The sequence below is a fragment of the Enhydra lutris genome, unplaced genomic scaffold (genome assembly GCF_002288905.1).
Source record: "Enhydra lutris kenyoni isolate GAN:26980312 unplaced genomic scaffold, ASM228890v2 scaffoldscaffold33, whole genome shotgun sequence".
NCBI lineage: Eukaryota > Metazoa > Chordata > Mammalia > Carnivora > Mustelidae > Enhydra > Enhydra lutris.
In genome coordinates, this window is record NW_019154117.1 from 403,275 (window position 1) to 418,415 (window position 15,141).

The 15,141-nt window shown below is 59.8% G+C and overlaps 1 protein-coding gene across 1 annotated transcript in view; it reads left to right on the forward strand.

Annotated features, from left to right (window-relative positions):
- LOC111153506 (tyrosine-protein kinase transmembrane receptor ROR2-like) overlaps positions 1-14,790 on the forward strand; it is a 41,716-nt gene extending 26,926 nt beyond the window's left edge. Inside the window, exons 8-12 of the mRNA XM_022512566.1 lie at positions 3,415-3,542; positions 6,733-7,047; positions 8,014-8,259; positions 10,940-11,142; positions 12,440-14,790. Of these exons, the coding sequence (XP_022368274.1) occupies positions 3,415-3,542; positions 6,733-7,047; positions 8,014-8,259; positions 10,940-11,142; positions 12,440-13,924 (2,377 nt within the window). The 3' untranslated portion in view covers positions 13,925-14,790. The remainder of the gene's footprint in view (positions 1-3,414; positions 3,543-6,732; positions 7,048-8,013; positions 8,260-10,939; positions 11,143-12,439) is intronic.
- Positions 14,791-15,141: the final 351 nt, after the last annotated feature.

Consider the following 15,141-nt stretch of genomic DNA (forward strand, 5'->3'; position numbering starts at 1 on the left):
ACACTCGGAGAGGTTTTCTGTTTGTCGAGAGTTTGGTCATGAATGAGTGTTGACTTGTGTCGACCTTTTTTCCTTCTCAACTGAGATGATTACACAGTTTCCCTCCTTGTCTCTGTTTTCGGTGACCAGTTTTTAAATGTTGAAACACCTTGTGTTCGTGATCGCCCAGGTGGCTCACTGCCCATTTCTCTATTGTCTTTCTGTTTTGTTGGGTCCAGCCTGTGCGCTTGTGTTTTGTGAAGCGTGGTGCCCGTTCGGTCCCGGGCACGTTTGTCTGGGATGTCCTTGGACGTGCTTATGAGTCACTTGTGTCACTGCATTTTGGGATGATCTGGGTGGTATCTCTTATTCCTTTATATTCTGGAAGAGTTTATCTAAAATTACTGTTTCTTCCTTAAATGTTTGACAGAATTCACCAGTTTCTATTATGTGGGGCTGGGGTTTTAATCATGGGAAGGTTTTTTATTACAACTTCAAATTTCTTAAGACATTTAAGGCTATTCTGAGTTTTTTTTCTGTTTCCACTAATTTTAGTGTGTTATGTTTTTCAAGGAATTTGCCCTATTTTCCTAAGTTACTGGATCTGTGTTCAGATATCTGCGCATAACGTTCCCTGTTGTCTCTGAACATCCGTAGAGTTGGGCAACGTCCCCATCGCATTCGTGATGTTGCTGGTGTGTGTTTTCTCCTTCTCTCTTCTGTTTCTCTTTTCCAGTTTTTAAGCAATTTTGTTTTTTTTTTTTTTTTTTTGAAGAACTAACTTTTGGCTTTATTGATTTTTCTGTTTCTTTTGTATTGATTTCTGTTCTCATCATTGGTATTTTCTAGTTATTTCAGGCTTAATTTGACATTATTTTCTTCACCCTGAAGGACTGACTGCATCACAGCTCCTCTCTCGTGCGCAGGTGACGTTACACGGAATGTGGCTGTCTCTGATTTTCCAGGCGCAGTGGGCAAGCGCCCTGAGCCGCCCGCAAACGGTGACGCGTAGCACACGCACTGGGGCAGAGCCGACGTGTGCTTTTGGTGCATTTGGTAGGCACTGGTTTTCGTTTAATCAGCAGTTGACTCCAGCTCACAAAGAGTGAGAAGGGAGGGGCCGGGCTGTATTGTTAGCATGTGTGCTTGTCTAGTTAAGCTACATTTAAGGAATCCTTGACCCAAGGAAATAATGGCTAAGCGAGCTTGCGAGAAAGGGCGTCCAGCTCGTGTGGACACCACAGTCTCTTTGTTTCGGTTATTTATGGCTCCACGTTCCTTTCTTTGAAAAAGAGAGCTCCTGCAGGTGCCCAGGAGGGAGAGAGCCGAGCGGCTGAAAGGGTGTTCTGCCAGATCCTTTGTCTCTGCCCTTACGAGCGTCGGATTTTACATTTGTGAAGGAGCTGAAATATGGGTGTGGAGCTGGACACAACACAGGTTTTCCTGGGGGCCGGTCCAGACCACTGGAGGGCGGGCTGATGAGCGCTGTCAGGCTTAGGGGCTGGTTACAGATTAGCTAGAGAACAAGTGACTTAATTACAGTCCTAATGCACTTGTCAGTAACCTGCCCCTGGAGCCCCAAGCACCTCTCCCTGGCTCCAGCCACTGCCAGCTCTCGTATATCGGCCGTGGCCCCGTCCCCGTCTCCTTGGAGCATCCTGAGGGCTCTCTGAAAAGCATCTGGTACTCAGAATGCCTGATCTCATCAGCTGAAGGCACGACTAACAGGTTCCCGCAATAGAATGTGGCACAGACTCCAGCATGCCCTGTGCGTGCCGTGCAAAGGCCCTGGGGAGGGAGTCGAACTGGGGGGCCCGGTGGGAGGGCCATGCTTCGGTGAGGCTCCCCACCCAGCCCCTGTGTCTTGAAGTGTGGCCCGTGCCGTCTACTTCTCTGTTGTGTAATAAGAACATCTCCTTGTACAACTTATTTGAAGGCCAGACTTTCGGGGATCCCCACTGTTTCCCTCCATTTCTCTCATGTGATGCAGGAACGCGGTTCCTGGACTGTCATCGCTTTCGCGAGTGTTGCTTGCATACCAGCGATGCTCGTGGGGTGCGCTGTGATGTTTCTGCGTGGCTCACGGGTGGGATGAGATGTTCGTGGCCAACGTTCTGCGTGCGTTTGCTCAAAGACGTGGCCAACGTTCTGCGTGCGTTTGCTCAAAGACGTGGACGTGTGCCCACCCATGCGTACGCTTCACGTTTATGATCCATCTGTCACGCTCCATGGCGCCACGCCCTTAACGATGCTGGATTTTTTTAAGTTAATAGATATTATATTTTAGAGCCATTTGGGATTTCCAGAAAAATTGAACAGGAAGTCTGGAGAGTTTCACCGACACCCTCCCAGCATCCACACCTGCGGTTTGCCCCTTAGTGTGGCACGTTGCTTAGAACGGACGAGCCAGTGCCAGCACTTACGACGAGCTGAAGTCTGTACCCGCGAGCTGTCACTCTGGCTGCCGTCCCCGCTGGGACTTTGGGCAGCAGACTCTTGGACAACAGGGGAAGGGGACGCCACCCCCCCGTGTGGCTGGAAATCTGTGTGTAACTTTTGGCTACCCCAGAACTTAACTCCTAGCACCTCACCGATCACTTAGTCAATTAACGTGTGTTTTGTGTGTCGTATGCATTATGGACTGAATTCTTGCCATAAAGTCAGCTACAGAAAAGAAAATGCTATTAAGAAAATCATAAGGGACACAAAGTGCATTTACCGTACTCTGTTGTGTTCACCGTAAACGCGTTGCCCGTCAGTGGACTCACGAGGTTCAAACCGGTGCTGCTCCAGCGTCAGATCTAGAAAGACACGCACCCGCCGCCACAGTATCATACAGAGTCGGTTCCCGGCCCTGAAGTCCCTGTGCTTTGCCTGGTGGTCCCGTGTACCACCCCCGCCCCCAGCCCCTGGCCACCACTGAACTTACCCCATCTCCATAGTTCTGCCTTTTCCGGAAGGTCCAGCCGCTGGACTCCTACAGCACGTGGCCTCTCTGGATCGGTGTTTCACTTAGTCCCGTGCATGTGAGCTTTCTCTGTGTCTTTTCATGGCTCCTTTGTGTTTGGTGCTAAAAGCTCTTCCATCTGGACGGGCCACGGTATCTTTGCCCATCACCTGCTGGAGGACAGCTTGATTGCTTCCAAGTTTGGGCAGGTTTTCGGGTGGTCTGAAGTTTCCAGCTCATTTGCGTTGATACCAAGGAGTGAGACGATGAGATCACAAGGGTGTTCTGTATGGTGACTAACGTCGCATAATGAAACATAATAATCGTTATTTAAAAAAGATAAAAAAGATCTAGTTGGGTGTATTACTTGATGTGTAACAAAAAATCAACCCAATGAAATTTAAAGATCTTTAAAAAAAAAAAAAAAGCGCTGGATTTGAAGAGAAAAACCAAACAAGCCAGTGTGCTCACAGCCGTGTCTTCCCCAGAGACGACTACCACGAGGACGGCTTCTGCCAGCCATACCGGGGGATTGCGTGCGCACGCTTCATCGGGAACCGGACCATTTACGTGGACTCCCTCCAGATGCAGGGAGAGATTGAAAACCGCATCACAGGTAGGAGCCCCGCGTCGTTGTTGTCGGACCGTGAGCGCGCGCCGCCCGTCTCCGCCCCCCTCGTGCGTTTATTTCCGATCTCGGACACGGAGTCCCTGTTCCGCACGTCGTGCGACAGAGTCGGACAGCCCTGTTAGAAGCAGCGGGGACTGGCCCCAGGGTTTGCCCTCCAATGTTCCCGTTTGTGCGTTCCCACTAGCAAGCACACTTACTCGGGCCCACCGCATGGCTCCAGAGTCCTGAGACGTCCCGTCTCACTGCGTCACCAGGGCCTCCTGTTCCCGGGCTGTCCCCTCCTGTCCCCTGGCCACACCTCAGGGAGGCCGGCACCCACCGCACTTAATCACTGCACTTCTCTGTTCTGCGTTCCCCGACTCCTGTCCCCCATAGATCTGAGCTCAGTGAAGAGCTTCACGGGTCTGACTTCGGCGTTGGGGACAGGGGTTTGCAGTCCGTGGCGGAGCCCGGGGACGCTGCCAGGCCGCCTGCGGCCAGCATTCAGGTCCCGTGGACAGTCAGTGTTTGGGGACCTGCTTCACCGCGTGGGAAAGGGGGCGGCTCCCTTGGCAGGCAGTGGCCTGCTCTCTGTCTCTGCAGGCTTCCCGTTTCGGTCGGCCGGTCGTCCTCCACGTGCTGGCTTTAACGTGGTGATGTGAAAGTCATCTTGGGGGAAATGCTTTGAGAAGTAAGAAAATGAATTCAACCGAAGCCCCTCTCTGCTCTCCCCACAAACACACACACGTTTCCTCTCCAGCCTCCAGACGGCATCGACTTGTCCTTCCAAATCCGGGTCACCCCCCCTTCGCTTTCACCTCAGCTGGAGGGTCTAGGGCGATGGCCATGCAAGGATCCTCCTGGCCCGTGGTTCCCGAGCCCCTTGAGGACTGGGCCAGGTGTCCACGGAGAAGTAGGAGGACGGTGGTCGTCCAAGAGGAGCCCATTTGAGAACCTTGCTATTTTTGGAAAAGCTTTTCATGCTCTCTAAAGCAGAACTGCTCAAACCTTTTGGGCCACAACATTCAGTGGTTTACGTAGGGTTCTGTGTGGCCGTACCCGTGCCTCAGAGGTGTGACACAGGTTCCAGGGAACAGAAATCACCCTCGACAGAAGCAGGGCTCTTGGATTTTTCTCGTCGCTTCTCTTTCATTAAGGGAAGAGTCCATTATGGCCTTAGTAGGAGCCACGCGCTCAGACATCCTCTGTCCTAACCGACCTGGGAAGCGCTAGCCGCGTACCTCAGACCGGGCGTCCCACTCACTGACGAACCCGGCTCCCAGGCACGACACTGTTCCCAAGTCACATCTCCAGGAACGGCTGGACACGCTGAGCACATCTGCTGTCCGAGCAGGCGGGCTGCACAGCAGCGTTTAGACGAAAGTCTAGAACGAGCATTTCTAGGTGTGTGGACGTGAGAGGAGGTCGAAGTTGACCTGGGCTGACGGGCTTGTGGTTCCAAGGCCGTTGGCTCTGCGGTGTCCTGCCTGGGGCAGGCTTGTCAGAACTCACTCCCAGGACTCTGGGAGCTTCCGGGGGAAAGAGTCCCAGGACACCTTCAAGGTGACGTGGGGAGTGGACGGAGGCGGGGACATGAGCTGCTGGACCTTCTGGGTACCTAGAGCCGGATGTTGAGAAGTGAGTCCTCATGGGACGCGTCTGAGGGGGCAAGGGCAGAGCAGAGACCATCACAGGGTCACGCTCCGCTGGTGACTGCCCCGAGAGCAACGCCAGATCTGTCTGGCTTCGACCGTCCTTCCGTGCCCGGGGTCCCCGCCACGCCACGCCCGCCCTCCTGATGGTCCCCAGCTCCATCGCGGGCCTGATCGGGCCTCACCCCGGGCTCCTGAGCCGTCTCCGAGAGACCCTGCCCGGGGACCTCCTGTCCCTTCCTCAGCGTCAGTCTTGGCCGGAAGGGACCGGAAGGAGCAGGGACCGCGTGTTCCTCTCCCGAGCTCCCTCAGACGCTCTGTGTGGGCATCCGTCCCCCAAGGTGTGGCCTCAACAGGTCACCGCACAGGACCAGGCGGACGAGGGACCCACCGTCCGTGGTGGGTAACGGGCGGCGCCTGAGCTGGTCTCCCTCCGGCTCATCTGCCTTGGGCCGGGCCGGTCGGCAGAGAGTGGGCACCCCGCAGCGCCGCCTGCTGGCCACACGGGGCGCCGCAGCACGGGTCACTGGCCTGTGTCCCGGGGATGAGCCCGGCCGGCCTGTTTACTCGCCCGTGGCGCAGGGGGTGGGGCAGGGCCTCTCTCTTCGGCTGCCGGGTCACATCCTCAGGAGCAGGCCACAGTGGCTGGGCCTCGGGGCAGCAGGCATGCCGGCTGCGGCCTCCCTTTGAGCCCTGACGGGGCTGCTGCCTCCTGCCCTCCTGCCCCCGCACGTGTTCCCGCTCGGCCCGCAGTGCCACTGCGTGTTCTCTCCGGGTCACACGCCACGTTTGTTCCTCTCTGCTCCGTCCCGTGTCCTGCCTCGGAGGACAGGCAGCCGACCACGGCTCAGACCCTGGCTACACCTGCTTCTCTGCTTCCTTTATCCCAAAGCACCTCCCTCTGGCCCTCCCAACGCCCTCCGGCTATCTGGGGCCCCCCGCCCCGCCTCTCCTGCTGCTGCTTGGCCGCAGCTCTGGTCTCCCATGCGTCTGCCCTGCTGCCGTCCTCCTCGGGGGCACCCTCCCCCCCTCCCTGCCGCAGCCTCCCCAGGCCCCCAGGTCGGCCACAGTCCCGCAGGACGCCGGGCTCTGTCCCTGCGCCCTGTCCGGTCTCTGCTTCCAGACGTCACCCGTTGCTCTAGCTACCGCCCGTGGCTTGCAGAGCCCAGTTCCTAGCAGGGCCTTGGGAAGGGGCTTTGGGTCTGACCCGCGAATCTTCCTGTGCTGGAAGAAGCCTCCAGCCGGGTGAGATCCTGGGCCCGGTTTCCCCTTCTCTCCCGTTCCGCGTTTGTAAGTGAAGCCCTGGGACTGAGACTTTCCGTGTTCCCAGCACATCCGGGCAGCTCCTGCTCTCGGGGCGCCTGCCTTGGAGAGAGCCTTTCTGGGTGTGCAGAGGACAGGGCAGAGGGTTGGGGGCCCTGCTGGGAGGGGAAGGGGGAACACGAGCAGGAGAGGGGTGCAGTGGGGGCGGGGAGGCTCCGGTGGTGTTCAGGGGCCCGGGAGCAGGTGCCACCCAGCCTAACGCCCGTCTCGCGCCCCCGCAGCGGCCTTCACCATGATCGGCACCTCCACGCACCTGTCGGACCAGTGCTCACAGTTCGCCATCCCGTCCTTCTGCCACTTCGTGTTCCCGCTGTGCGACGCGCGCTCCCGGGCGCCCAAGCCCCGCGAGCTGTGCCGGGACGAGTGTGAGGTGCTGGAGAGCGACCTGTGTCGGCAGGAGTACACCATCGCGCGCTCCAACCCGCTCATCCTCATGCGGCTGCAGCTGCCCAAGTGCGAGGCGCTGCCCCTGCCCGAGAGCCCGGACGCCGCCAACTGCATGCGCATCGGTATCCCCGCGGAGAGGCTGGGCCGCTGTGAGTCCCGTGCGTCCGGCCTGGCCGCGGCCGTGGCTGCTCCAGCCCGGGGGCCCCTCCAGCGTGCCGTGGGGCTTTCCGCGAGGGCTCTGGGGTCCTCCTCCGGTGGGCGCACGGCAGCTGTGCCCCTGCCGTCTTGGCACTGGCGAGAGTCACTACGTCATTGGGCTTCAGACTCCGCTTCTGGGGTTTGAGGGGGGCGTCATGTCCGTGCCCATTAGCAGCCTGAGCAGAGGCACGGCCGGCCTCCAGACCACCCCGCGACCCCTGAGAGGCTCTCCTCTCCGATTAGGTCAGGGTTGCTGCCCCTTGCAGGGGACGGAGCGGGGAAGAGCCCACCCTCGTCCCAGGCCCTGGACTCTGGCCACTTCTTCGGTGAGGCTGGGGGTTCTCAGAGCCCTTCAGAGCTCCTTGGGGGGCAGTCGGAGCCCAATCTCTGGGCTCCCGGGGGCGTCCGGATCCAGGCGGCTCGCTCCTCACTCTGCGCGTGGTAATAGCCACAGAAGATGGAGCGTTGGTTAGTGAGTCCGTCTACAGGAGGGGCTGAGAACGGCGACAGAACTGAGGCAGCAGAATGGCTCTGAGAGGGCTCTGGGTCTCCGCCCTGGACACGGGGGTGCCTGGGTGTCCTCCCTGGGCGGCAAAGCGAGCGTGAGGTTGGGGTTGACGTCCTCCTGCAGCGGAGGTGCCTGGCGGGCCCCCAGGGGCTTCCACACTCATGGGGTGACTTCGGATGGGCCTTCCTTCCCCACTCATGTCCCTGGACGCCCCCCACCCCATCCCCCGACTTACCTGGTGGGCCTGCGGCTTTAACGCTGCTGTTTTTGGAAGTCGGACCGTTTGGTCTTCTGGAAGTTCCAGTTCGGGTATGTGCAGGCAAAGTGGTGGCGGTTGTCCTTTCTGGAAGGGCTGGGGAGGCAGCGGCCGCTCGCCAGCCGGGCGTCCTCACGCGTCTCTCTCCCACAGACCATCAGTGCTACAATGGCTCGGGCACGGATTACAGAGGCACGGCCAGCACCACCAAGTCGGGCCACCAGTGCCAGCCCTGGGCCCTACAGCTGCCTCACAGCCACCAGCTGAGCAGCGCGGACTTCCCCGAGCTCGGAGGGGGGCACGCCTACTGCCGCAACCCCGGAGGGCAGATGGAGGGCCCCTGGTGCTTCACGCAGAATAAAAACGTACGCATGGAACTGTGTGACGTTCCCTCCTGTAGTATGTATTCTCTCTCTCTCTTTTTTTTTTAAAGCGTTAACTGTTGAGGGAACCTGGGGATGGCTTGGGGTCCCAGGGCGCCTCCCCCATGCGCCGCCCTGATGACCGGCTTTAAATACAGCCATTGCCGGTTCTGGAAGTAGTACCTGGTCGTTATGGGACATTTTAAATTAGAGAAAGTTCTGGAGTCGTGTGTCCCTCAGCCCAGATTCCACCATGCGGGGGAGATGGCTGATTAGGTCTGGGGGCCCCTCACCAGCCTTCTCCTTGCGGGTGGCCCTGGGACGGTCAGTTTGGTGCCTGGTTTCTCCATCAATGTCGTCACGTGCTGTTCCCCGGCATTGGTGGACGGGCTTCCTGCTGCGGCCACAGCCCTCGGCCTGGCGCCTGGCCCCGGGGACACGGCACCTATGCTGCCCCGGCTCACACAGGTGGAGCAGGCGGAGCGAGGAACAGCGGAACTTCGGTCTCATGACCTGTCTCCCTGCCACGTCCTCGTTAAAGTATGAATGGGACAAGAGAGCCGTTGAGGGTCGCACACTTCACAGGCCTCCCTATTTCTGTCTCGAGGCCATTTACGTTTCGCTGGCTCCCACCAGCCTGGGTCCCCGGGAGAAGGTTGGCCGCCTTCTGAGTCTTACGTTCTGGTTCCTGGAGGCAGTGGGTTGCTGGGACATTACCGAGAAGTGACGGATGAGGAGAGAGGAAGGGTGAAGCAAAGCCGGGCTCGCCGTCCCCTCACCAGCCTCCTCCTGGCGGCCCCCGGTCCGGCGCACCTCCCCCTACAGATGCTGGCTGTGGAAACTGGCATCGCTTCCCTCCTGGGAGTAGAATGGGCCCGTTCCAAATTTGCCACTCCTCTTAACTCAGCACAGATCGTGCCACGGATCTTCGAGAACGTGCGTCCGCTGCAGGACTAACTTTTAAGAATGAGAATGTTGACAGTATCATGAAGCTGTTTCGTGGTTTGCTACGGTTTCTAAAAAAAATTTCCTGCAAGGAAGGATGTCCATGATGACCTCCTGGGGAAAGAAAGAAAGAACGAAGCTGTGGGACGATAGCTGGTTTCTCCCGCTTGCTTTTCCTCCCCTGACCCCCTTCTCTGTCTTTCTTTGTGAAGGAAAGACGTGCGCGTGCGCGTGCGTGTGTCCGTGTGGGTGAGCACACACGGGCACCTCCATGTTATGCATGAAGTTTTGGAGTGATACACGCCAAACTTTTCGCAGAGATTTCCTGTGGCCTGAAGAAATGTTAAAACAGAACACATTTTCACAATGAGCCGCTATTACCTTTGTAATTAAAATTAATCAAAACAGTAAAAATATGTATGCTGTTCAATCTGGCTGATCTAGGTACATTGGATATTGCAAAAAACTTTGCATTCTGAGGGTAGAAATGCAAAGCACACCTACTGTAGGATGGCTTTTAGCAGCTAAGGGAGACACAGGCTAATTGCTTCCCAGTGGGGTTCGGGTGATGCCCGAGGAACCCCCGTACGGGGAATGGTGTGCGGCCCCCGCCCGATGCCTGGAGCGTCTGGTCCTTGTGGAACCGTGTCTCAGATGCGGTGTTCTGCCACAAAACCAGCGGCCGGGGAATAGGGAGGATATGACTGCCTTTAAAAAGAACTCGATTTAAAATTCTATCTTAAAGAACTCTGTGACACTGCTGCTTCTGCGTGTCGGAACAGCCGAATGCCATGTGCTCCTGCTCACCTTAAACGGGATGTAGGAAATCGGGCAAACGCCCCTGTTAACGTGGGTACAGTCTTCGGCCCGTGGGCTGCGAGGACGCAGCCTGTCCTGTGGTACCGTAGTTAACAAGTGTGTCTGCTGGTGATTTTGAAAAGATAACGATAAAGTAAATGGTCTCACAGATGCTTGGACGGCGCTCCCATCTCTGACCTGGGACGGAGGTGGCGGGTCATGGAATCTCCCCAGAGAGATGACCCGGAGCCTCCACTGCCCCTGGGGCTTCTGGAACATCTGCCTCGAGGGTGGGGCTGGGGGAGTTCTGGGGTTTTATTTGGTTCTCTCTGCAGCGGGTGCAGGATGGGGCGTGGCGTGGGGCTGATGGGACGGACAGACAGACTCTGGGTTTGGGACAGCGCTGCAGCCCTGCGCGCCCCCGTGCCTGTCTGGAATCCCATAGAGGGAGACAGAGCCTTGCGTCTCGCTCTGAAAACCTTGGAGCTAACCGGAAGCCTCGCTGGACCTTTGACCGCCACGTTTCCCAGCACGCTTGGGGCCCTGTGGCGTCCTGCCTTGGGTCAGGCTCACTGGCGTCCGGTGCTCTTTGACATCAAATGCACTTTGGATTAGTGTCTTCAATGATATGTGTTCATTACACACAAAATGTGGAAAACCCTAAAAAGCCACAGGCGGGGTCACTTCTCATCCCAGGACTTTGCTTGTAACTACTGCAAGAGCCCTGGCATTCACGGGTTTTCTGAGCCGCGTACTCCGGCTTCAGGCCTTGGGGGCAGCTTTGGATAGCGTCTCCCGAGCGTGCAGGGGTACGTTACCCATTCTTGGGCTTGGCGTGCCCCTTCCCCTCCGAGCGACTCATGGCACCGTCCCCTTGTGCTTGAATCTGGCAGCTGGGGCGGGAGTGGGCTGGCGGGAACTCGGAGTTGGGCGGGGGATGGTTTCTAAGAACCCGTGACCCTGGCTGTTCGCAGGTCCCCAGGACGGCAGCAGGATGGGGATTCTGTACATCCTGGTCCCGAGCATCGCCATTCCTTTGGTCATCGCGTGCCTCTTCTTCCTGGTCTGCGTGTGCCGGAATAAGCAGAAGGCTTCCGCGTCTACACCACAGCGGCGGCAGCTGATGGCCTCGCCCAGCCAGGATGTGGAGATGCCTCTCATCACCCAGCACAAGCAGGTCTCCTCCGCCTCCTGGCGCTGCCTCTGCCTGGAGATGGCTTGCCCCCGACGCTCGGGTTCTTGGCTTACTCGATACACGACCCACCACCATGCTGAACTGCCCTGTATTTCCCGCATCTCCTCTAAGACATGTCGGGACATTTGTGTCCTTAGGAAGGAAGTGGTAGGCGTGTTGGAATCCTGCCATCCCGGAGTCTAGGCTTCTCCCTCCGCTCAGACGGGTGCATTAGCCAGAAGGTGCCGTCCTGCATCTGTCTGCAGGGCTGCCACTCTCCCCACAGGAGAACCAAAGGGAAAGGGCTCTGACTGGTCCACCACATGGGGGCCCGGCTGGCTCTGACAAGGGACGGGGGCCTGTTTTCTCATCCGTTTGGAGTTGGGTTGGTTTTGTTTTGCTTTGATTTTCGGGGAAGGGTGGAACTGCACATTTAGAGTGGAGGTAGAACACCCCCGTTCCCCTGCCCTGAGAGCTCTTAGGACAGCGATACCACCCCGAGATACAGCACAGGGGAGAATCTGTCCCGGCCTGCCTGGGCCTCCACGTTACTTGTACGCTTTGGGGGTACATCACTCCCGTCCGGGCTCTGAAGGGGATCGTCAAAGCGGTCGGGGGAGCGTGCACTGGGCTCGGAAGCCAGAAGTCACTGTGTGTTTGCTGGGGCTGGAGGGGTGGGGGGTGAGGAGATGCAGGTCAGCCCCCCCGACCCTGCTCGTGGGGCTTCTGTCATAACTTATCTAACCAAGAAGGAGCAGGGAGAGGGGCCCACGGAGGGACGGCTGGAAAACAGCTGGCCTGGACTCCAAGAGTGACAGAAATCGTGGGAAGCGCACGGCAGGGTTCCAGGGAGACAGTCCGGGTGTCGCTGTGACGAGCAGTGGGGCCTGGGCCTCGGTGGCCACCACGCATCAGGGAGCCATGGGAGCGGCGCTAGATGGGGGACGCAGCTGGGAGAGTCCCTTGGTGCCTCTGGGACGGTGGCGCCCAGCTTGGCTGTGTGCGTGCGCGTGCGTGTGCGCGTGTGAGTGTGGTGTGAGCAGGTGTGCACACGCCCTGCAGTGGTGTCTCTGGAGTTTGGGGGAGAGCAGACTTTGCATCCTGGCTGGGACCCGTGGACGTGTTTCCGGCAGCCTGACGGTGCCGAGCGTGTTGAAGAGCAGAGAGTGGGTGTGGGTCAGGTGGGGCCTGGGGCGGGCAGGACTGGGGTCCTCTGCTGGGCTCCCCCCGCCCCAGCTGCCCGGCTTGTCCTTCCTGTTGTGGGAACAGAAGTGGTTCACGGGGCTTTTCTTGTTGGCAGGCCAAGCTCAAGGAGATCAGCTTGTCGTCGGTGAGGTTCATGGAGGAGCTCGGGGAGGACCGGTTTGGGAAGGTCTACAAGGGCCACTTGTTCGGCCCGGCCCCGGGGGAGCAGAGCCAGGCCGTGGCCATCAAGACGCTGAAGGACAAGGCGGAGGGCCCGCTGCGGGAGGAGTTCCGGCACGAGGCCATGCTGCGGGCCCGGCTACAGCACGCCAACATCGTCTGCCTGCTGGGGGTGGTGACCAAGGACCAGCCCCTCAGCATGGTGTTCAGCTACTGCTCGCACGGGGACCTGCACGAGTTCCTGGTCATGCGCTCGCCGCACTCGGACGTGGGCAGCACGGACGACGACCGCACGGTGAGATCCGCCCTGGAGCCCCCCGACTTCGTGCACGTCGTGGCGCAGATCGCCTCGGGCATGGAGTACCTGTCCAGCCATCACGTGGTGCACAAGGACCTGGCCACCCGTAACGTCCTCGTGTACGACAAGTTGAGCGTGAAGGTCTCGGACCTGGGGCTGTTCCGCGAGGTGTACTCGGCCGACTACTGCCAGCTGGCGGGCGGCGCGCTGCTGCCCGTGCGCTGGATGTCCCCCGAGGCCCTCACGCACGGCAAGTTCTCCGTGGACTCGGACATCTGGTCCTACGGCGTGCTGCTGTGGGAGGTCTTCAGCTACGGCCTGCAGCCCTACTGCGGCCACTCCAACCAGGACGTGGTGGACATGGTGCGCGGCCGGCAGGTGCTGCCTTGCCCCGACGACTGCCCGGCCTGGGTGTACGCCCTGATGGTCGAGTGCTGGCACGAGGCCCCCGGCCGGCGGCCCCGCTTCAAGGACATCCACAGCAGGCTCCGTGCCTGGGGCAGCCTGTCCGCCTACAACAGCTCGGCACAGACCTCGGGGGCCAGCAACGCCACGCAGACCAGCTCCCTGAGCACCAGCCCCGTCAGCAACGTCAGCAACGCCCGCTACGGGGGTCCCAAGCAGAAGGCCCAGGCCTTCCCGCAGCCGCCGTTCATGCCCATGAAAGGCCAGATCAGGCCCATGGTGCCCCCTCCCCAGCTCTACATCCCCGTCAACGGGTACCAGCCCGTGCCGGCCTACGGGGCCTACCTGCCCAACTTCTACCCGGTCCAGATCCCCGTGCCGATGGCACCGCCGCATGTGCCCGCCCCGGTGGCCCTGAAGCCTGGCTCCCACCACAGCGGCAGTGGCTCCACCAGCACGGGCTACGTGACCACGGCGCCCTCCAACACGTCCATGGCGGACAGGGCGGCCCTGCTCACGGAGGCCGCGGAGGACACGCCGAACGTCCCCGGAGATGCGGCCCAGACCCCTGGGCAGGAAGCGGAGGAGGAGGAGGACGGCTCCGTCCCCGAGACCGAGCTGCTGGGGGACAATGACACTCTGCAGGTGGACGAGGCCGAGGTTCCCCCGGGCAGCCTGAGGGGCACGGGGCCACCGGGCACCCCGGGGGAGGCTTGAGCCCCAGGCGCGGGGTGGGGGGCGCCGGTTTGCCGTCGCACGGCGCAACCTCTGCTCCCCCGCCGTCCTCTTGTGCACAGAGCGGCCGCTCCCGCACCCAGAGGCCAGAGGGTCTTTGAGCTGGGGACGCCTGACCGGGCGGGGGTAGTGGTCTGGCGGGACACATGGTGACACCTACGCGGCCCGCAATCCCTGAGGGAGACGGGCAGGGAGGCCGGCCTGCGCCGTGCGGGAAAGTAGCCGCCGTCTTCCCTCCCCTGTGCATGTGCACTGGAGGTGGTGCCCCTTTGGGCTTCCGGGCGGCTGGCCTGTTCCTACCGCCGCCCCCACCGGCGACTGTCTCCCACCACCGTCGCCGCCCAGGACTGGCGGGACTGGGTGGCTGCCCCCTGCCAGGGTCCCAAGAGCACGGGGCTTCCGAGGCGGGGGCTCTCTGTGCCTCCGTGAAAATGTGCCTTAAAAAGAAAAAAGCCGGTGCGGTTTTGTACTTTGGGGAAATGGTTGTGGTCACCCTGCATGTGTATCCGGCCCCTTGTCTGGAGTCGGGGGAGGTGTGCTGGGGTTTGCAGTGTTAGGGGCACCGCCGTACGGAGCACAGCAGGGGATTCTGTTTCGTAGACGTGTGTACAGGCCTGAAGTGTAATTTATATGGCTGCGGCCGCCGTTTTCACTGAAGCACTGTGAGCTCAGTGATTTAGGTGCTGACGTGACCCACTCTGGGACGCCTCCCGACTGTATTTTGTCTGCCTGTGTTTGTCCCCAATGCAGGCGAGGTCCGTTCATTTCAGGCGGGAGAGAAGGCTCACAGGCCGCACACCCGTATGCCCCACTTGTAACCCCCACACCTGGTGTATCCAATAAAGTGAAACACGACTTCCAGCTGGCTCTGCGGGGGGGAGGGCGTCCGGCAGCCGGAGTTCCTCAAGATGGCAGGGGACGGCGAGGGGACGGCGAGGGGACGGCGAGGGCTGAGGGCGGGCCTTGGGGCGAGCTCGCTGGGAATTTGCATCAGGTGCGCGGGCAGCGGGACCCCTGTCCGCTCTGCTCCCAGGCAGGTGGGGGGGCTGGGGGTGCCAGTGTCCACAGTCCTGGGCGAGCCACCCAAGCCCAGAACGGACGATCCTGACCTTGTAGGACCTCAGGTCGTGCAGAACCTCAGGCTCGGGGCTGCCCCATGTCTGGTCTTCTCTCCCCAGGTATGCTTCTCCAAAATAACC